Source organism: Homalodisca vitripennis, chromosome X (assembly GCF_021130785.1).
Source record: "Homalodisca vitripennis isolate AUS2020 chromosome X, UT_GWSS_2.1, whole genome shotgun sequence".
In the NCBI taxonomy this organism is placed as follows: Eukaryota; Metazoa; Arthropoda; class Insecta; order Hemiptera; family Cicadellidae; genus Homalodisca; species Homalodisca vitripennis.
In genome coordinates, this window is record NC_060215.1 from 84,328,561 (window position 1) to 84,348,583 (window position 20,023).

At 35.0% G+C, this 20,023-nt stretch overlaps 1 protein-coding gene across 2 annotated transcripts in view; it reads right to left on the reverse strand.

Moving 5' to 3' along the window:
* The window catches only part of LOC124369286 (cuticlin-4), a 47,297-nt gene that overhangs the window by 12,124 nt on the left and 15,150 nt on the right, over nt 1-20,023 (reverse strand). For both annotated transcript variants that reach the window (XM_046827206.1, XM_046827208.1), the window contains exon 3: nt 107-158. In XM_046827206.1, the coding sequence (XP_046683162.1) occupies nt 107-158 (52 nt within the window). The remainder of the gene's footprint in view (nt 1-106; nt 159-20,023) is intronic.

Consider the following 20,023-nt stretch of genomic DNA (forward strand, 5'->3'; position numbering starts at 1 on the left):
TACTCAAAATATCATCATGCTAACACTCTTCATAGAATTTTTTTAAAGTTTCAAGTTATATTCATGATTGTTTTCCAACTTTCTAAATAAGTAAAATATTACTTACTGGCAGTAGAGCGAGGGAGCTGGGCAGCCTCTGAATACATGAACAAAGCGATCTGAAACAATGAAATCAATGTACTATGAAAGTATGTAATCAGCATAAATAAGAAGACTTTTATAAACCATTAGTTTGGCTTAAATATAATACAAAACCAATATTTTTATACAGTAGATTAGCAAGCCTTTTTCCTCCCAAATTTAATTTTTATCATTTAAAATAACAATACCATGATAAGCTACGTATACTAATAGAGTAATTTTATTAAACTAAATCATCTGCAGTTTTTTGTTAATCTTTTTAAATTCACATTATAATGATAGATTTATTTAAACATATTCCAAAAATACATCTTATAGTTAAGATAAGGTTTATTTGACTGGAAACTTTTGCTTTTGATTTTGAAACAGTAATTTAAAAAAATGCCAATGCCCATTTAAAATCTTAATAAGTAAATTAAATTTCTAAAAGGGCAGTAAAAAAGCAATATTTAAAGAAACAAATGGGTTACAAATGAATTGGCTGATATGAAAAGGACTGCTATTCCTAAATAATTTAATCAACAACATGAGTAAAAATAACATGCATGTATATCTTTGATACAGAAAAAACTAGTATAAAATATCAATGAAGGTTAAAAAATTCAACAAACTGTAAAATAAAAACCAAGCATAATACTAAATGTAAAAATCAAACGTCATTGAACCTGATGTTTATAAAACTGTTCTTTATCAACAGTTCAATAAGGGATATCAAACAAAATATTAGTAACGAATCAGCTAGTTCTTACTATCATGACTGTATAGCATCTAATGATATTTGTTCTGTAACTCCCTGTAAATGTAAACGTAACTGACTCTTCACTTCAAATTAAGATGCTACAAAAGAATTACAGCTCTAGTGGTGTAGACATATATGACATGTAAACTGATTAAAAATTCCAATGCAAGCATAATAAATAAATATGCATTTTGTATCATTCACTTTTCATGGGGTGTGTTTCTTTAATATTAATAAAGATCCGAATGACCAGCCAAAATCTATTGGAAAGTTTCTTTTACCTTTGTGATTTCTAAATTTAATTCCTTGTTCACAAAAAAATAATTATTTGGATAGAACAAAATCTCTAATGGAGCTAACTCAGTTTGATTGTAGAATAGGGAAATTTACAGCAGGTACTCTCAATAATATAGTATTTTGAAAAATGCACTGTTCATTTGTTGAAATAATATGTACTCTGGCTAATTTTTGTGACCTGTGTATGAATATTGACTCTTGTACACTCTATATTAACTCTATTGACTTCTATTGACTCATAACCAATCTATATTCTACTTACACCTGGATGACATATTGGTTAAATCTCTTCATAATGTTTTTTTTCTAAATACCATTGAGCAATGCTTAAAACACTATAAGCAAAAAGTTTATGTAGATAAATGATCAACATATATTCTTCAGAGATATGGGTGTTCTAGAAGGTTCAGATTTGGGACTCTTATTTTTACCTATATAAATTACACAATAAGTTGCATTGGATTTGCGGTTTGAAGTAATTAGGTAGGACCAACCAAAAATCCTCTGTGCAGCTTGCATTTAAATTTCATTTTTGGAATTCATATTTTAATGAAATGTATTATATGAAAGCTGTTCTTTCAAATACAAATATTGTATACTTTCATTACAATATTTTATTGAAAACTATTAATTCTCATAATTAATTTATATACAAGCACATTTTTATTTGATTAATTTTGTACGGTACATAATGTGTAAAGAGTTGCGTTACATGTTATAGATAGTATTTTATATACCAAAAATACCTGTTTTTTTTTACCTGGGGGCTAACGAAATTTAAAATCAAAATGTAGTGAAATGATTGCTGGAGTTCCTAAAAAATGTATATGTAGGTGTAATGTATAACTGTTTTAAATATATGGATAGTAAACAAACAAATAAACCAACACCTAAAGCATTTATTTTGTCAAGATTTCCTGGGGTTGACAATAGCCTGGAGAGTATTCCCCATTTCCCCCTCCCTTGAGTGGTCAAATGTGCCTTCCCCTTCTTCTCTTACATGTCTCTGGTTAATACTTTGTGAATCGCCCTTTGCAATGTGATATGACCAACTAAGTACTGCTTTACTGTAACCTTCTAATACTTCTTTATGTTAAAATAAGTAATGGCAAAATTAATAGTGTTAATTTGTGGACACTTAAAGCAACCTTTCGGTTTCTATAAGTAATAAGGCAATGTGCTCACAAGGTGTATAGTTACATTTTTAGAAGTTTTAAAAACCAGTGTTGAGTCTCCAGTGTTCATGATTGTTGTTACAAAAGCATTTATAAAATATATTGCTTCCAACCAAATATTTTAAATTATAAAATTAAATAATCTGCCTAGTACTTTTTTGCATTACAGTATAAAATATATTTTGATTACTTCCACAAAATTTTATTTTAAAAGCGTTTTCTCCAGTAGGGCATCATCAGAAAACAGAAAACATGTTTATAAAATAGAAACAAAATCATATATATATATATATTATATATATATATATATATATATATATATATAATATAATTTGTGGAATGAATCAAAATGTCTTGTATACTAAAACGTATCACTTCCACCAAGCATACAATGCAGAAAGTGTCTAGACTATGGCATGCCGGCAGATTACAATAATACATATTATGGAATCTTTCCAACAAATCTATCGAGATTATCGGCTTACTCCTCCAGTCTGTAATGTAAAAGTGACAAGGCCACGTCTCGTGTCGGCCAATGATAGTGACAGGCAAGTGAAGAAAGTGATCCGCTCACGGACCCACTGCAAAACTCGCTGGACGAGGGAACGAAGGAACAGAACTGCCGAAGAGTGACTGTGCAATCCGAAATGTGTCATAACAGCTCAGACCATATCCAAACTCCAAACATTGTCTTCACGGTGACAATATTATTTGAACCAGCGGTATATTATGAGGAGAGTAGGACACTGTCGGAAAATAATTATACGCCTTTAGACAAAAGTATTCTAATGATTGTAGTAATAAATATATCTCAACATTTCGTACATTTTAATTTTAGAAACAAAATTCAGCTTTCAAATGCGATGATTACTTACACCACCCAGGAAAGACAACCTCCTAAGTTAGTTGCTATTGCGGTTCAATGGCAAGCGAGTAAGGTGCGTCGGGTCCGCCTGTCGTATAGGATAATTTAATGCAATATCAGAATAATGATAATTTCGTCTCATAAATTTAATTTATAATTAATTACGAGACGATGGTTTAGGCACTCAAACTGAAATCATGGATACGCCAATGGTATCTGCTGGTGTTGATCTTGTTCATAACTGAAAGACGATTGACAGTTTGATCCTCGAAATCGCCAGAGACCTATTAGTACGCCAAACTAATATCCTATTCTTTTCATATACAGAAATCAGTTCTTTTTACCTCATTAACGCGTATGAGATCATCTGAAATAATAAGTCAGTTCCTATAAATGTTGTTTAAGGGAAAACCTAACATTCTTGATATTGAAAGCTATCTATAATAAATTGTATAATTTAGTTAGTTGGGAAAATGTTAACATTGTTATAAAGCTATTATGAGGTTTTATTTTTATTAAATTCAATTAACTTACATTATTATTTGTTTAGTACGGTCTCTTATAATAAGTAAACGGGCCTAATTATTTGGGCGCCTTAGCGTATCCCAGGCTGAAATGATAAAATGAGGACGACAAACTTCACATAACGTAGCTATTTTAGGAAGGGTTTATTCAATATGAATGTTGGGTTAGCTCCGGTTCACCTTCCTCTTAGAGCAACGGCAGCGTGTGGAATCTGATGCTGTTACAGACTTGACTCCTAGAATCTGGAGCCATGTCCGTTTGAAGACATTAAAAAAGTCGGCGACGAATTGTGTATGTGATGAGACAATGAGAATGCCAATTCGCATCGATTGCACTGTGTTTTATATTTCGTAATAAGGGGTTTTCTGGTGTCGAAACGATGTAAATTGTTCGTTTTGGCCTTCTTCGTCGACGACTTTTTTTCGATCTCTTCAGACGCTGAACCTTGGAGAAATGACGCTAAACTCGACATATTACAGCAGTGATCATCACATCGACTTCCTTTCCCGCCTCCCCCAACAAGATTAGTAGGACATTTAAATCACAGACAATAACTCAGAAATATTTAATAAATCAGATTGTAATGATTGTTTTTTAATTATTAGAAGTTATAGTTCATACTTTTGTTTAAACCATGTCAAGTCAATTAGTTTATCTGGGAAGAACATTTATTTTTAACTGACAGACATTGTCAATTAGGGTGTTGCATCAGCAATTAAATTACTTTTCCCTATAAAGTTGTTTTATTAAAATCCTCTGGTTATTTTCCCGTATGGTGTTCTGATACCGTGTCACGACAGTAGGATTCATGTTAATAACATTAATTAAATTTCATACTTTTTTTAGAAACCCAAGAACAAGTATTGGTTCTTAGTAGAACATTTTGTTTTTTATACACTGAAGTACTAGGTTGTGAAATCATTATTTCTTGTTTGGGTAATTTTTGTTTCAAGGATCGGGGCAAGAAGTTATGAAATGATGCTCCAGAAAACCGAAGAAGACGGCAGTCGCCCGGGGCTGGGAGATGAGGCGCCAGTGACAGAAGACAAAAAAACCGACATTTCGCGGATGACCGGTTTTATTGACCGAGGTGTGCGCCAGGCCGCCAGCAGCAGGCATACTCAGGCACGGCTTCGGCTTTGTCGTGAGCAGAGGTCATTGTCCCAGCAGAAGACAGAACACCAAAGAAAAGAAAACAATCGAGTGGATCCGTTGGCCGATGGGGCGGGGCGCGGGGGGAGGCGTGCATCGCCACATGACTCGCACCGTCTTACTCGCGCGAGCGATGATTTGATCCGATCACGATCTCTTTGTAAAAACTAACGTTACAGGATAAAGGCAAACTTCTTGTCGACCAGTGGCGAATTGATGTCGTCCTGGCTTACGCGTGACCTGGGGGCTAACGACCACTTTTTCAGAGAACACAAAAGTTGGCACCTATTACCTTAGAGAAAATAATATAATACATTATAAAACCACTAGTGGTGCTGGATATAAAACTATCGGTAGCAAATCGTTTGTCCGAAAATCGCACGAAGGAAAGGGAAATTGCAACAATAATCGGCTGCTCAACAAGGATCAAAGAACGAAGTGAGATGTTTTATTGGCAACCTCGTTTTTATCAGAGCTAGCAAATATCTATCCTGTAAACCTGCAACTTCTCGGCGTGTTTACTCTCGTAAATAAAAGAGGATTAAAATGATTTTGTATTTAAATCTACTTCAGAGTGCTAGATTGTCCATAATTATATTCACAAAGTCAAGATTTTGTCAATAACTTGTGCCATGACGTACACACACTACTTTATTTATTGTTTTGAAATAATTTTATGAAATATATCATCTCAACAAATACAAACTAAGTCTAAATGCAGAATACATCAGATTTTAATACCGCACTAGATTTATATATGGAGCTTTATTTCATAAGCAAATAGTATTTGGACTACTTCTCCTAATTTTTGGTATGAAGATTAGATATTTTATAGAATTGAATTAAATAAATAAGAATTAACAAAACGATTAATACACATCGGGAACACACTCAATCAATGATTATTGGCAAGCAGCTCGACCATAGGGCGAGAATACTTGGGTAGGCGAGGTCTATAATCAAGCTTTCTGGGGCTACGGCTGCCTAGTGGCATTTTATACTTATTATTACATTAAGTTAATTTACTTACACATGAAATCTCCATAACGAAATACGGTGTATTTAAACACATATTTTGTAAAATATTAAACAGAATTATAAAATACCTAGCTGTAAAGCACAATTGAACTTATAATCCGAGAAACACACGTTAGCGACATACAGTTTATGGAAATATGAGAATGCGTGCGACTGTAGTTAGGGAAAACACTGGTCGGGGAAGGCCCGACCTTACTATTATTCAGAATAGATTTTTGACAACATACATCTTTTTGTAAATAATATCACCACTCTGTCACCATATGCATTTAGGCATTTAGCCACAATATTAAGGATTTTCTATACGTGTAACAAACTTACTTTGTTTTGTCCTTCTATTACTGAATCTCGATTTTTAAAATTATAGGTTCGTGCACTGAGTGACAAATTCGGTACCTCTAGAGCCTATGTGATCTTTTGTATTTTTAAAGTATAGAGAGGAAAAGAATGTTAAATCTTCAAAAAACGTGAGTATTGAGCAGTGCGACAGAAAGGAATGCATACTCAAACACGATTTTAGTTATTTATGTGAAATGTTTGCCAAAGTATGAACAGTGGCTAATATTTAAGACAAATTAAAAACATCCATTTAACAAGTCACTGTAAAAACAATAAGCTTATTTAAAAGCGAAATGCGTAAGTTGATTTTCAAAGTTCGAAGACAAAGCCACACCTTTAGATCACGCCCAAAAAAGCCGAATAACAAATAAAAACCTGCATGTGTTACCAGCTGTAAGCTATGAATTTTGAACAAATAACAAATGTCAGAGGGATATGCGAGTATGTGCATTACGTCACGGGCGACCGCGGTGAACCAGGCTAACACACGAAGTGTTGCTCTTTAACGAACAACCAACGTTTGAGGAAAAGGAAAGGAATTCCTTATATTACATGGAAGTATTAATACCTTCTCCCAAAGAGACATAATCCGCATTGGCTGCTTGGTCTAATATCTAGAACATAAGAGCTGCGAGACCTGTACCCATATCAGTACCTCAAGCTCGCCGACGGCCACGCATCCGTGAACACCCCAACACTATGGAGATATTCATCATTAGACAATATTTATCTAAATTGTCACGGTAGACAATTTTTAGAGGGGAAGGAGAACGATAAAAATTACCCAAGGTGGAAGACAGTCAGTCCATTTTAGTCTTTTCTTCTTATTACTAAACGCACAGACATAGGGATCATTTCAATACTATTAATTAACTACATTTTTTGCTCCGTAATAGAATCATAGGCCTACTGCTCAAATTATAAGTACAACTTATATTTCTATTTTAATAGAATTTTATTACCTTTATCAACTTAAATTAATCAAATTACTTAATTTTATATTTTGATTTAAACATTAACCAATAAATAACGGCCACACAATCTTTACCACTTTAAAACCATTCTAAATGTATAAATAAATATTGTGAACAACTTGAGCGGAGACTGAAGATAACTTAATGTACCCTGCAAGAGAATTTAGAGTCACGGGTGCAAACAGTTTTATCCGTGGCGGGGCATAACTCCTAAAACCACAGCACCGACAATTTGCTCACAGCTCCGACAGAATAGCCCGAGAATAGCACATTACCGATACAATTGCAAATCGGTTAATAGCATCTAACGCAGCATCAATCAAACTTTTACTATCGTTACTATGGTTTTATGAGCTGAGAAGCCACACTAGTTTTACCATTATTCGGCACTAGATGTTCCAACTGGTGGTAATTAGAGCCCATGTGGGTTAAACAATCCCTTGGCGTGTATCCATATAATGGTTTCACTGTTTATCCGATATAATTGGGATGGATATAAGATTAAAGTTCAATATTTTTCCAAATATTATTTGCTTGCCATATTTCCCATATTCTAAACCAGTGACGAATTATAACCGTCTGGAATATTGCGTTTCGAGGATTGAAATCTATTATCTTCTTCATGACTTGCCGAAATCAAAACATTTGACAACTGAACAAGTTGTATGTGAAAGCTTCAAACATATGTTTGTAACGGCCAGAAGCAAAACCGCAATACTGCACATTACGCGCGTATTATACATAAAATGTACACACCAGAAAATGTGACTTTTTCACTGCTGTGTGTTAAAAAAGGTGGTACAACACTGTTAGTTTTTATAAATTCTATTAATATTTGCCAAATAGTGAACCTGATGATACAATGAAAACAATTCTCTATTTAGATTGAACTTGATTTTGTAGTCTAGGTATCTCGGATGTCGAAACGATACAAAGATTTCGTTTTAAGATTCTACGTTATCGACTTTCTTATGTCTTCAGACGGACGTGGACTCCATATTCCAGGAGTTAAGTCTATGAAAGCGTCACATTTCAGACGCTGAATTAAGTGGAAGGTGATATGGAGCTAAACTCAACATTCAAATTGAATCAACCCTTCCCACCATAGCTACGTTATGTGTAGAAAAGTTAGTTGTTAAAATACTTCTTTTGGCTCTGGCAAGACCATAGCCTTATATTGATTTGGGCTTGCTTAATCTTATTTATTAGGGTTTTTTGAAATAGGAAGAAGATGATGATGGTTTCCATTCCTCAAAACTGAGTGTTGTATCCTTGTTACATAGGCTAATAACGATGGCACAAGTCCGAATTCATATTATCCTTTCAAATCATCCATTCAATGATATATTTTAAACAAAGCATGTCTAAATAGTTAACCAAGAATATTTTGACGAGAAAGGCACAGCGATTAATGTTCAGTAATAAAAGTTTGTCTACTGAATGAATCAAATATCCGCTCAGAGACTATTGATAAGTTCAAGTAAAGTAAGTCTCCAGGCCCAAGAGTCTTTTTGTAGCGTCACTATTTTGACGGCGAAGTTGTACAATGTAATGAACCACAGTGAATTCAAGTCACGGAGTCGCTTCCCGAGCCGGATTCTCCGAATGAATTCTGTACGGATGTCCTGTGCATTAAGAAATGCTTATATTGTATGTAGACAGATGTTTGTTACTACACTGACCCATCACCACGACCAGCTATTAACTAACCCCAGATATATTTTGGCATATGAAGAGAAGAAAAGTTGTCTATGAGTCATCAATTAATCTCCTAGATTGTAAATGTAAAACGCGGAAAGGATATATATCAAACTTAAACCTGTATAGTAAATATTCTTATGAATTTAGTATTCAGGAAAAACGCCGTGTTAGGTCTGTAACACCAGATCTAAAATTAAATTTTGTTGTCAACCCAAAAGGCTTGATTAAAAATTGAGACATACAGGTTGTGCTCATGAAACACACATAATCCAATGATGTCGGTAATTTTCCTTGGTAGATAATAATTAGTTTAAATTCCGATATAGTAGGGTTGACACTACAAATAAACCAATAGGTTAGGCCGGCTGAAACAAACTGTTCCTTAAAACCTACATATCAATTATGTGAGCAGCAATTCCTAAACGAGACCATGACAAATGCGTCACGCTGCGGCGGGCTTCTACAATAGTATAAAAATGCAATGGAAAGTGTCTTAATCATCAGAACAAAAAGACGAAGTCCAGCTGCTCAGTGGCTCAGAGATCTTTTTTTCTCAAACTTTACCTCAATGAATATTTTAGGATCAAAATGTTTTACCAATGACACATCTTGTTTACTGAGAGGACACATCATCTCGTAATGGAGTGAATATGAGATCATTTCCATCAGTCATTGAATCGATTTAATCCATTGTTAATATATCATGGACTAAGGCCATCTGCAAAGTACTTACTACAGAAGTGAAGGATCGAAACAGTACAAGGTTAACTACGCTGAAAAATGACACAGATCAAACAAAGACAGACACGCCAACTCAAGTCAGACCTCTCTCGACTCTCGACGATCTGCTCAATTTGCTCCCAGTAAGTCATGCATAATTAGATGGAAAGTACAATTCAAAACTGTCTATTCAAAAGTAGATCGGCATTTCTCAAACGTTCTCGTCCGCGTGTTTCTTTAGTTTCTTTAGTCCGCTAGGAATATTGTTTGATGAGGTGAGACTTCAATGAACTACCGTGTAATATTGTTACAACGGTTGAAACAAAGCGGGACTAACTGTGCATAGTTTGACCAAATTTAAAATCAAGCATACCCATTTAAAGCTTTCCACGTAACTTTACTTAAAAATATACCAACCGTTTGATATGTCTAGACTTAGCTGTACTGTGGAATGACACATACAATGATCGGAAACCTCACCAATTACTACGTGTATAATGAAACCTATTGTTTTAAATAAACAACTACTGTGAGAAATCAATTGAAATAGGAGTGTATAACTAGATTACGACATATACGAGTACACAAGGGGGTTTCTCTCTTGTGATGAAAACCGGCCACAGTTGTTTTTTTGCAAATCAGATCTGAGTCGATTGTGACCAACTAGAGTTAACAACTTTCATCATATATTTTCGCACTTGCTTCCTCTATACCTCTACGACCATTAGGAACCCTTCTAGACGTCGATACTTTCGAGTGGACACGAGTTCGAAGAATAATAGTACTATCCGATAATTGGATATAATCTAGGATGGATTATTTATTAAGCAAGCTTGCTCAGTACCCAGTAGGTCAGTAGGTAATAACGTCGACAAAACTACTTGATTCCTTGGTAGGGGTAGTCCTTAGATCAAGCCGGATGGTACAAAGTCTTTCGTTGGTGTTTTATTGGTGGACGGTTCATCATTTTTACCACGTTTTTCTTTTTAACAGATGTGCAACTACAATTGTCATCCAGTATCAGAACAAAATCCTGTGGATTTTTTCTAAAGCAATTTTTATTAAAAATATACAATGGTGACTTCTAATCCTTATGGAATACAGCCGTATTTACTAATCTTAAGAGCTAGCCGCAGGCTTACACGATTTTTAGTTTTACCCCATAAGAACAATGTTACCTTCAAACACTTTATCTTTGGATGTAGAATAATGTGATATTTATAATTTTAAAGGTATTACTATCCAAACGATTTTTAGTTTTTCTTAAAAATGTTTTTTTTTTTCAATACTTAAAACATCGAAGCACAAAAAAATTCAACGTTTTTCTAAATAACAGATACGTATATCAATAAAAGTGTACGAAGGTTCGTCTTGTGGGGCTAAAATTAATACGGCAGCCAACTCAACACGCTCTTAAAAAAGGAAGATTAAAATCGAAGGAGGGTGTAGTACAGTTAAGGTAGTCAGTATACCCATTTCCAGCAGGAATCACACAACGGCAAAAACAGCAGAATTTGGTTTCACACTACTTTTGACCTGAACTCAAAGCTAGGAGGAAACCTCGCTAGTAGAACGTAACAAAAAAATAACTTGATAGTTATTGCGCCCGAGGTCAAGAGAAAAGATCAGAACGTGACAGAATAGAGTGAACAGCAGACAGCAGGACCAGGGCGTGGTGTAGCAACGCAGGTTACGCAAGGTGAGTTGTTCCTACCACCCGGAGCTGTAGCTATGGCCATGACGGCTTTAGTTCTCCAGCCCACCAGTCTCACCCACCACACACCTACAGACACACCACTGTTGTCTGCAGAGCGCTTACCTTTCACCTTCTAGTCATACTGGCGTCAAAGTCTTTCCGTCCAGTCAATGAAAAGAAAGATGTAGAAATCAGATTGGTATTTAGAAAAATGGTATATTCTAGTTTTAAAACCAGAGCTCTTTATTTATTGTAAAAAAACAGTTCCCAGTGATTTATTAGCGCTTTATATATTTAATGCTTTGAAAATACTTTTATATCTTCTGTTAACTTCTTATGACAATTAATGATCACACTCTTCATACATTTTCCAAATTGATTATACACTTATTAAATACAAGGCAAGTACGCCAAACAACATACCGTGCAACGGCTTCGCTGAGGTTACACGCAAAAATTAAAACCTATTACTCATTTGAATCTCAAGATGTCCAGCGACAGACAGTCACTTAAAAAAGGAATTGTCTCATAAATTACGATCAGACTCCATGGTTGGTCATGCACCGTCACCGAACTCATTTTTATCTACTTAGAAATAAAGTTACATGTAAAATTTATAAGTCTACCAATGAAATCTTCTTCGAGATATCTTTCTACACGATACATTCAAATTTGTGTTCATTAAGAGAAATCACTTATTGAAAAACACGAGTGTGATTTACGCTGAACAGACGTACGACGGTCTAGCTGTGTAAATTACATAGCATACATATTTACGACGTTCTTTATATGTAAATTTGACTAGTGTGGGTTTGACATAGTTTTTACATGAGTACAAGTTCAATGTAGAAGCTTCCATAAAACAAATCCTAATAATTGTAAAACATAAAATAAAATACTGTTTTTACATTTATGTTTTCTTTGTTCTTGTTCTTTCTCTATTAAATATATCTATATTTCGGGGAATTGAATACCCCCGTTTTCAAGAAGTTTTAAATATGAATTAATACATCACATAATATAGACACACACAAATTTTCTTTGAATAGTACCAACTACTCAAAACTTTTTTCTTAAATATACATTCACCCGTTATTGCTTTTTGTATACTGCCTGCATACGAATATTTCTGTAGTGTAAGCCAATTTTAGAAACTTAGTTTCTTATGGCCCATGGCATGCCATAGGTTTAACTTACCTGTGGCTTGCATGTCCAAAAATATTGATACGCTGTGCACGAAAGAAATCGATGTTGTAGGACAATATAATTAATGTTCTGATAATTTAGCACTGTATAATGGATAACGTCGGATAGTTCGCCGATATGACATTGAATGGAAAATAGGAACGTAAATATTTAAAATTCCTTTTGTACAGATATAAAGAGTGTAGTCCGAGTCATGGGCGCTTCCTGTGAACCCTCGCGCTTCGCTGGGTGACGTTCCTCCATACCTTTAGTGGGACAACCACACGCTACCACGCTCTAATAACCGGGTTGGCGCCAAATTATAGTCAGGGTCATCATTCACCTCATCTGCGGATTCCATTTTCCAGTCCCGCTCATTACCCACATGTGATGTAGTGTGGTCACGTGCCACAAATTGGGTGCAGGGGACACCTCGGCGAGATTCTCGTGCCGTCCCGTTACCCGCCTCGCTCTCAATGGCAGATGCTCCAGTCGCCGTAAACAGACTAATTTCATAAATAATTCAGAAGGTAATGTGCACAACACGTTATTCATGTTCTGTAGCCTTCAAACGGCGCTTGCTTGTTTGGCACATTTCAAATCGGTTGTATAACTGAAGGAATGGGTGAAACGTATTGTGTCAACGACATGTTCAGGTTTCCTGTACGACGTACAGCATACGTGACCAACGCGACGTGAAATCACGAAAAAGAATTACATAAACGTTTTCTGAATCGAGTCCGTTGTATGAGAAAAACAAACCATCCTCCTATGAACTTGGTCCGCAAATACTTCTTTTCGAAGCTAAGGTTGTCAAGTTTAACCTCAGATACTAATCAACAAAAATGTATGATACTAATTAACAAAAATGTATGAAAGTTATTACTCGGCAAAAATTTGACGTGCAAACGATGATTCTGGCCATACAAAAAACTATGGCAAAACTCTGCCCCGTCACATCGGAGGCCGCCTACTTTAAAAATACCGTGACAAGACTTGACATTAACATGCCATCTGTTATAGCTTATCTTTTAGTTCACCAACTCGGATGAAATTAACTCAACTTCTGTTAAACTTCACCTGCTAAAATTAACGTAAAAATAACAGATTTCATAAAAAATTTATTTTTGTTTGGTGAAACTATTTAAAACATTACCTTCAAATTTTCATTAATCTATTTGAAACAAGAGTACCAAATTTCGGTGTTTTTATTTTTAGGTACGACGCGACGTTATGTTGTTGATCAAATCAATCTTGTAATTGCAAAGTTTTCTCGGGAGAGTGCTGATCGACGGGCAAACCAGCTTTGTACGTTTTTACGGACTCACATCGTTCCAAAACCATAAAAGTAGGGACTTATGTTGTAGACGGGAAGAAAAGCCTTAATTTTACTTCCAGGATACCTTACAAAAAGTATTACATGGCATTTTGAACTGTAAAATTATGAATGCTCTAACCAGGGTAATTATGTCCACCCCTTACAATTATCTCCATCGAGTTAGAACAAAACAAAGGAATAAATGTAACACGCTACGTTTAATCTTGTTGAACTGGCAATGTCTATCAATATAGACAAATCGAAACCTGTAAACAGCATTGTGTTTTATGGAATTTAGAGTTAGTAGTTGGTATCAGCCGACTTAATTTTCCTGGTCAGTTTAAAAACATCTGCAGTTTGTCCATCGAGCATAAAACTCTATAAAGAGGCCAAGTTGAGCGCCAAGGGTGACATTGCCGCCGTTAAGCACAATTCATCCTAGTGGAGTGTCTTATACAACTTACTTGCTACATACTAAACTAATAAATAAGCAATTCATTAATAATCGTTGGAATGAATTTGGCCGTTCTAGGCGCTCCTGGTGGGACCATTCGCTACAAATCGTTTAAACTATTTTAACCTCTCTAGAGTAGTAGACATTTATTTTGAATTATATTCTTTGTACTTCGAATAAGAAGAACTATTCAAAGAATGCAGTAAGAATAGTATTTAAATAAATAAAATATTTTCAAACTGAAGCGATGTAACTAAGAATTAATTATCACATTATTTGGTTTATAGTTCATTAATTACACAACATCACAATGTAGGAAGCTTCGTCCTCTGATCCCCATCGTTGTGCCTTAAACATCATTGTGGATTGAGTTGACCGGGGAGTTGAAATAATCAGGAAGTCGATTCCACTATAGGGTTGCGATGGTCACGAGGCCAAGTAAAATGAGGGTATTAAGTTCAGTTTGGCATGGGATACGTTTAAAATGGCAGATAAGGGACCAGAAGTTTACATTCACCAGGAATTTTAACTTGACCTGATTGTTATGTCACAAAAGGGTTTTTACATGGCGTTTATATTTACGTTGATGAGACAGTTAATTTGGCAATGGGTAATTGACTCAAGTTTAATTTAAACAGACAGTATATTCGACCAACAGGGTAATATTTTCATAGAGCTAAGTCAACCAGGGGTAAATGAAACAAACGGTAAAGTTGACTAGAGTATTATGTAGTCCAGCGTTTAAGTGTATGATGTGAAATAGCTATACGGATAAGCAAAAATGCGTCCGCTATTTTAACACTTCTTATGAAAAAATATCACTTTTTGGAATTCTTTTAGCGATTACATAGCACAAACTTTAGGATTAACAAATGTTTCGTTACTAGGACATATGTTAGTCGATTAGAAGCATGAGGATGACAAAATAGACTATTTAAAGCCGCAAAGTCTTTAGCGCTACAAATGGTTACGTACGTGAATTTCGCTCAACACAGGGATATGGTTTGGTTCGGCAAATTTAATGTAACGCTTTAAACAGTTCTTTCGAGTAACGAGTTCTATAATAATAATATTGAAACAACTTATTTTTAATTGATAAAATTTGATTCCTCAAAAAATTATCATTTGTTGCTTTAAAAAATGTGGAGATTTAATTTTTAAATTATAAAAGTAGTCAGAAAAGTATTTGGGAAATGTCCACTTCTACAGTAGATTAAAATTAATTTGGAAGGATAATAAGATCTTCCAATACCCTCTCGTCCTGTATTATTTCTAAGAATGGGAGTTTCCCACACTTAAGCGACTTCACTGCATTACAAACGGAGAAGTTAAGCAACAACTAACGCACCTCCGCGTAAAAGTTCAATTTATAAATCCCCATTAAATCTTCAGTCATGACGGCTTCAGGTTCTATCATTCCCTTTATCTTGGATCTTGTATTGACGTTAATAGTTACATTACGTGTAGAATTTCATCCACGCTATTGCTTTAAGAAACACGTTTGCTATAAAAGTGATTTAATTTACTATAAAGGTTAAAACAATTTTAACTTAATTGTGTATCTTATGTGAGTTACGTGTATTGCGTACCTCGAAGAATACTACGGTACGCAATTTTCAACCGTCATAAAATATACATTCTGGGAGATCATTCGAAACTGAAAAAAATTCTTCATCGAGTGACATAATAGACTTGCTCTCGAAATTGAAAAAATGCCCTTTGCCATGGGCAGCAACATTCATAAATTTGACTCGTTTAGCGTTCCTCCTGGTGTTTCAGTATGGTCACCAACACCTTCCTGCTTCACTTTCACCCGAGTTGAAACAGGAAGGGAAACGATAAAGTAAAAGCGCAAATGTTTAAGTCGTGTTTGGAATCTTTCGGTCATCGTTTATTTGCTGCTAAATGATACGTGTCTATAAATGGGTCAGGTTTATTTTAACAACAGTTACCACTACTTAAATTTACACTACAGATTTTTACACAAAATGGATTTACCATTGAAATATTAATTTGCATGGATGTTGTATGATTATTTTAAGTTTTTAAATGAGCCAGAAATTAAACTATATCTTGGAAAATCATAAATAGATCAATTTACAATGTATCGACGACGTAGAATAAAGCCGATGGTGAGCTGTAACAGTTGAAGATGAGTTGGTAGGATCTGAGTCCGGATTGTTTGACTGGTGCAGTACAGACGACTCAGGAGCAGAAGTCAAAGTACAATGACCTGACAGCGAGGCACGGCGACGAGCGAAACTGCGGCCATATAACACCCAAGGCCCACGGGAGACCCCAGCGTCTGCACGCTCTCCCACTCTCCAGGAACCGCACTCCCTCCTGCGGTCAAAGGATTGGCAGCTGTGAGGAATTTCGAAAACATCTTCGTAAACAGACGTGGCGGTCACTTCTCACTTGGAAATGTTGGGTTGTTGCAGGCAAAAAATCAATACACTTGACCCTAAGTATCTTTTCACCCCTATTTACTATTTAAAAGATAGTAATACAAGGGTTAATGACAAGTAGCAATGAACGCTGCAGCAAAAAGTCGATACTCGTATATACAGGGTGACAATTAAGTCTGGAACCTCTTTTTTAATTTTTGAACCACAATAGAAAGAAATACCAAAGTTCACACGTGCTTACTGGGGATAGTAACGCACACATCTGCCCAATTACCGACCGGATAATCCCTTTGGGGGACGGTCCACAAGGAGTCAGACAAAATTCTTAAATAGCAGCATAGGTCAAGTTTGGTATCAAATTAAAGGAGACAATAAGCACGTGTGAACTTTGGTATTTTTTTTATGTTTTGGTTTAAAAATTAAAAAAGAGGTTCCAGACTTAATTTTCACCCTGTATAAACGCACCACTTCGCGACTGCTCGCCCTGTTACACTTATACCACTCAGAAAAATACTGTTCTGAATATATCGATACAATGGAGTATATGAGGACCCGACTTAATCACGTGTGTTACAATATCACATAATCAAACGTTGTACTCAGTTTGTTATAACTACGATTTTTCCGTTGACATCATGGTTACCTATTGACGTGTAAAAATGAGAGTTAGTTTTATATTTTATTCTGATCTTTTGACTTCAAACTGAATAGAGCCCTTCTTTCGACTAAGAGGAATCTATGTATTGAAACTTAAACTCTCTGGTACCGTTATACCACAAGTTACCACACGGACGGACAGATAAAGACACTATTTAAGAAGGATCGGGTCCTTCACAAAACATTTATATTGGCTTATTATCATGGTATATTCATGTGACACTAGTTTACATATGAAAATTTTGAGATTTGAGTATAGGAACTCCGGTTTTGGTATATCCTGTACGTAAAACCTAATAAAACTACTGAGTTAGTTCCCTGCATTTCCTTTAAGGGCGGTTGCATTCTATTTATTTGCTAAAACTTTAATCGTCCTCCCGTTATGAATATAGAACACCATATCAGACTGGTATATATACATTTCTTATTTCTTTACCACTAATAGGTAAGGCAGTGAATAGGTTCCAAGAATCGGCCGAAGAAGTGTTTCTGTTACGTTTCGGGAAATTGAAGAAGCTTCTACTAAGCGCACAAATAAAACAAACCAGAAGAAAATAAAGGTGGGACACTGAATCACCAGCGGCATTAAAGCAGTGGGTGGGGAGGAGGAGGGAGAGTCGTAACGCTGATTGCTTTGCCGCTTTTTCTGCTGAGGATGGACTATAATAGCCTAACTGTAAAGTCGGTAAAAATAACAATAAACTGCTGAACGTAATTGCGTTCTGTCAGGACGAAACAATAAAACGTTGCATCACAATTAAATAACAAAGGATTTAAAGAGGAAATTATATTGCGTTTCTGAGAAATATTTCCATTACTAAGATTCCATTATTAAGTACAGTTAAGGTTAAGGTAAGATGCTAGTTTCAGGGAATTGCATAACCTAGAACCATAACTCAATAGAGATTTTAATTTATAACTGATTATTCGGAAATCACTTAAAAATCCCAAACGCCAATTAAACTTTATAAAACAAGAAGTATTATTTCTGTTTAAGAGAATGTACTATTTAATGGATAAAGGTTACATTTTCAAATTTATTAAAAAAAAAAACATCTAATGGATTTAGGTGATATCGCAATTAGCATGAATCCCACGATATTGCTGGCATATTCACTGCGATACTGTTTTAAAACGAAGTATATAATCTATTTCAATAGTTGCGATGTTTAAAATAAACTTGTCATTTAGAACTCTTTTAGCGATTATCCAAAAATTCAAGAAAACTATTAATACCGTATATAACTGACGTCATAAAAGTAAGCATGAATCAAACTCCTATACATGTGAGATATTGCCACCTAGTAGTTGAATTAGGCCATAATGATAAAAATTTAAGAACACTCTGGTGACCTAACACCTTTAAGGAAACCCCTGTACCTCACTGCTAATTAAACGTACTTCAAGATATGGATGTATTGCTTATATTTTATTTATTGACGTCCGAGATTTATGTCTTGTTTATACCAGTTCAGAAAACAATTACTTACTGATTGACATTGCACTCTTGGTTTCTTGATTTTAGAATTTCACAACATTGATAATAAATAAGAGAACAAATTAAACACCTTGTACGATAAGGTTTTGTTAAGTAACTAGAATGTTTTAGTCATTGGTTAATAAGTTTATATTCGATATTCACCGCAGGGCCCGGGAACGCAAACTTAGCATTGGATGGGAATCGCATACCTGTTTCATGTGGAAAACCTAATGCTGTTCATATTTCTGAGTAACATTCAAAATTAAAATTGAAAGAACGTAAACGTCAATATTATTTTCCAATGGCTTCCTGGATGCAACTCTACGGATTTAGTATTTAGTATCGAATATAAACAAGCACGAGGTGAAGGAGTTCGCGTGTGTGAAGAAGGCTCAACCATTGAGTCGTTGGTGCGTGCAGGACATGGTCTTTGTTTGTAAAATATATCTTATTCTTTTCAGGAGTTCAATTTCATTACAATGAGCTCCTCAACTCAGAGTTGAATGCAATATTAAGTTCAACTCAACAAGTGAGTGCAATTTCAACTCTCAGTTTAATTATTTTCACAAATCCAGATGGCTTGTCAGTTTTGAGTTCGTTAGGTACACTTAGCCATGACGTGGCAGCCCAAGAATAAATACGAACATCTTGAGGTAACGCTGCAAATTTATAAGTGAGTAGTGCAATTGCATTGCACGTGTATAGTCTAAATATCATGCTACTATTTCTATTTATCTTTTATTAAGACGTTTGCACAATTGATACTCTAAAGAAATCTGGTATTGGCGTTGAGAGAAACCTAATTTACATCACAGACAATACAAAATTTGGTAGTGCTTTTCCTACACGAGTACTTGAGTAGAAACTATTTTACAACGTTTTTTTGGTTCCGTAGTTTCTTTGTCTAAAATTACTTTTGAATACATACGATACAATTTTACTTAAGAGGAAATCTGGTTAGCTGTGATATGCGCATCTTAGACTCCGCTTTTAGGTTAGGGATAAAGTTAAAATTCCGTAATAAATACGAGTTCGTTTAAACATATTAATATTTGCTTCAAAAACCTAGATTTTAGTGCCTTGATGCTAATTATTTGTTACAAATACAGTTATATTTTTGTTTTTAATTCATATCCAATATAGATTTTCCGGCAGGAAA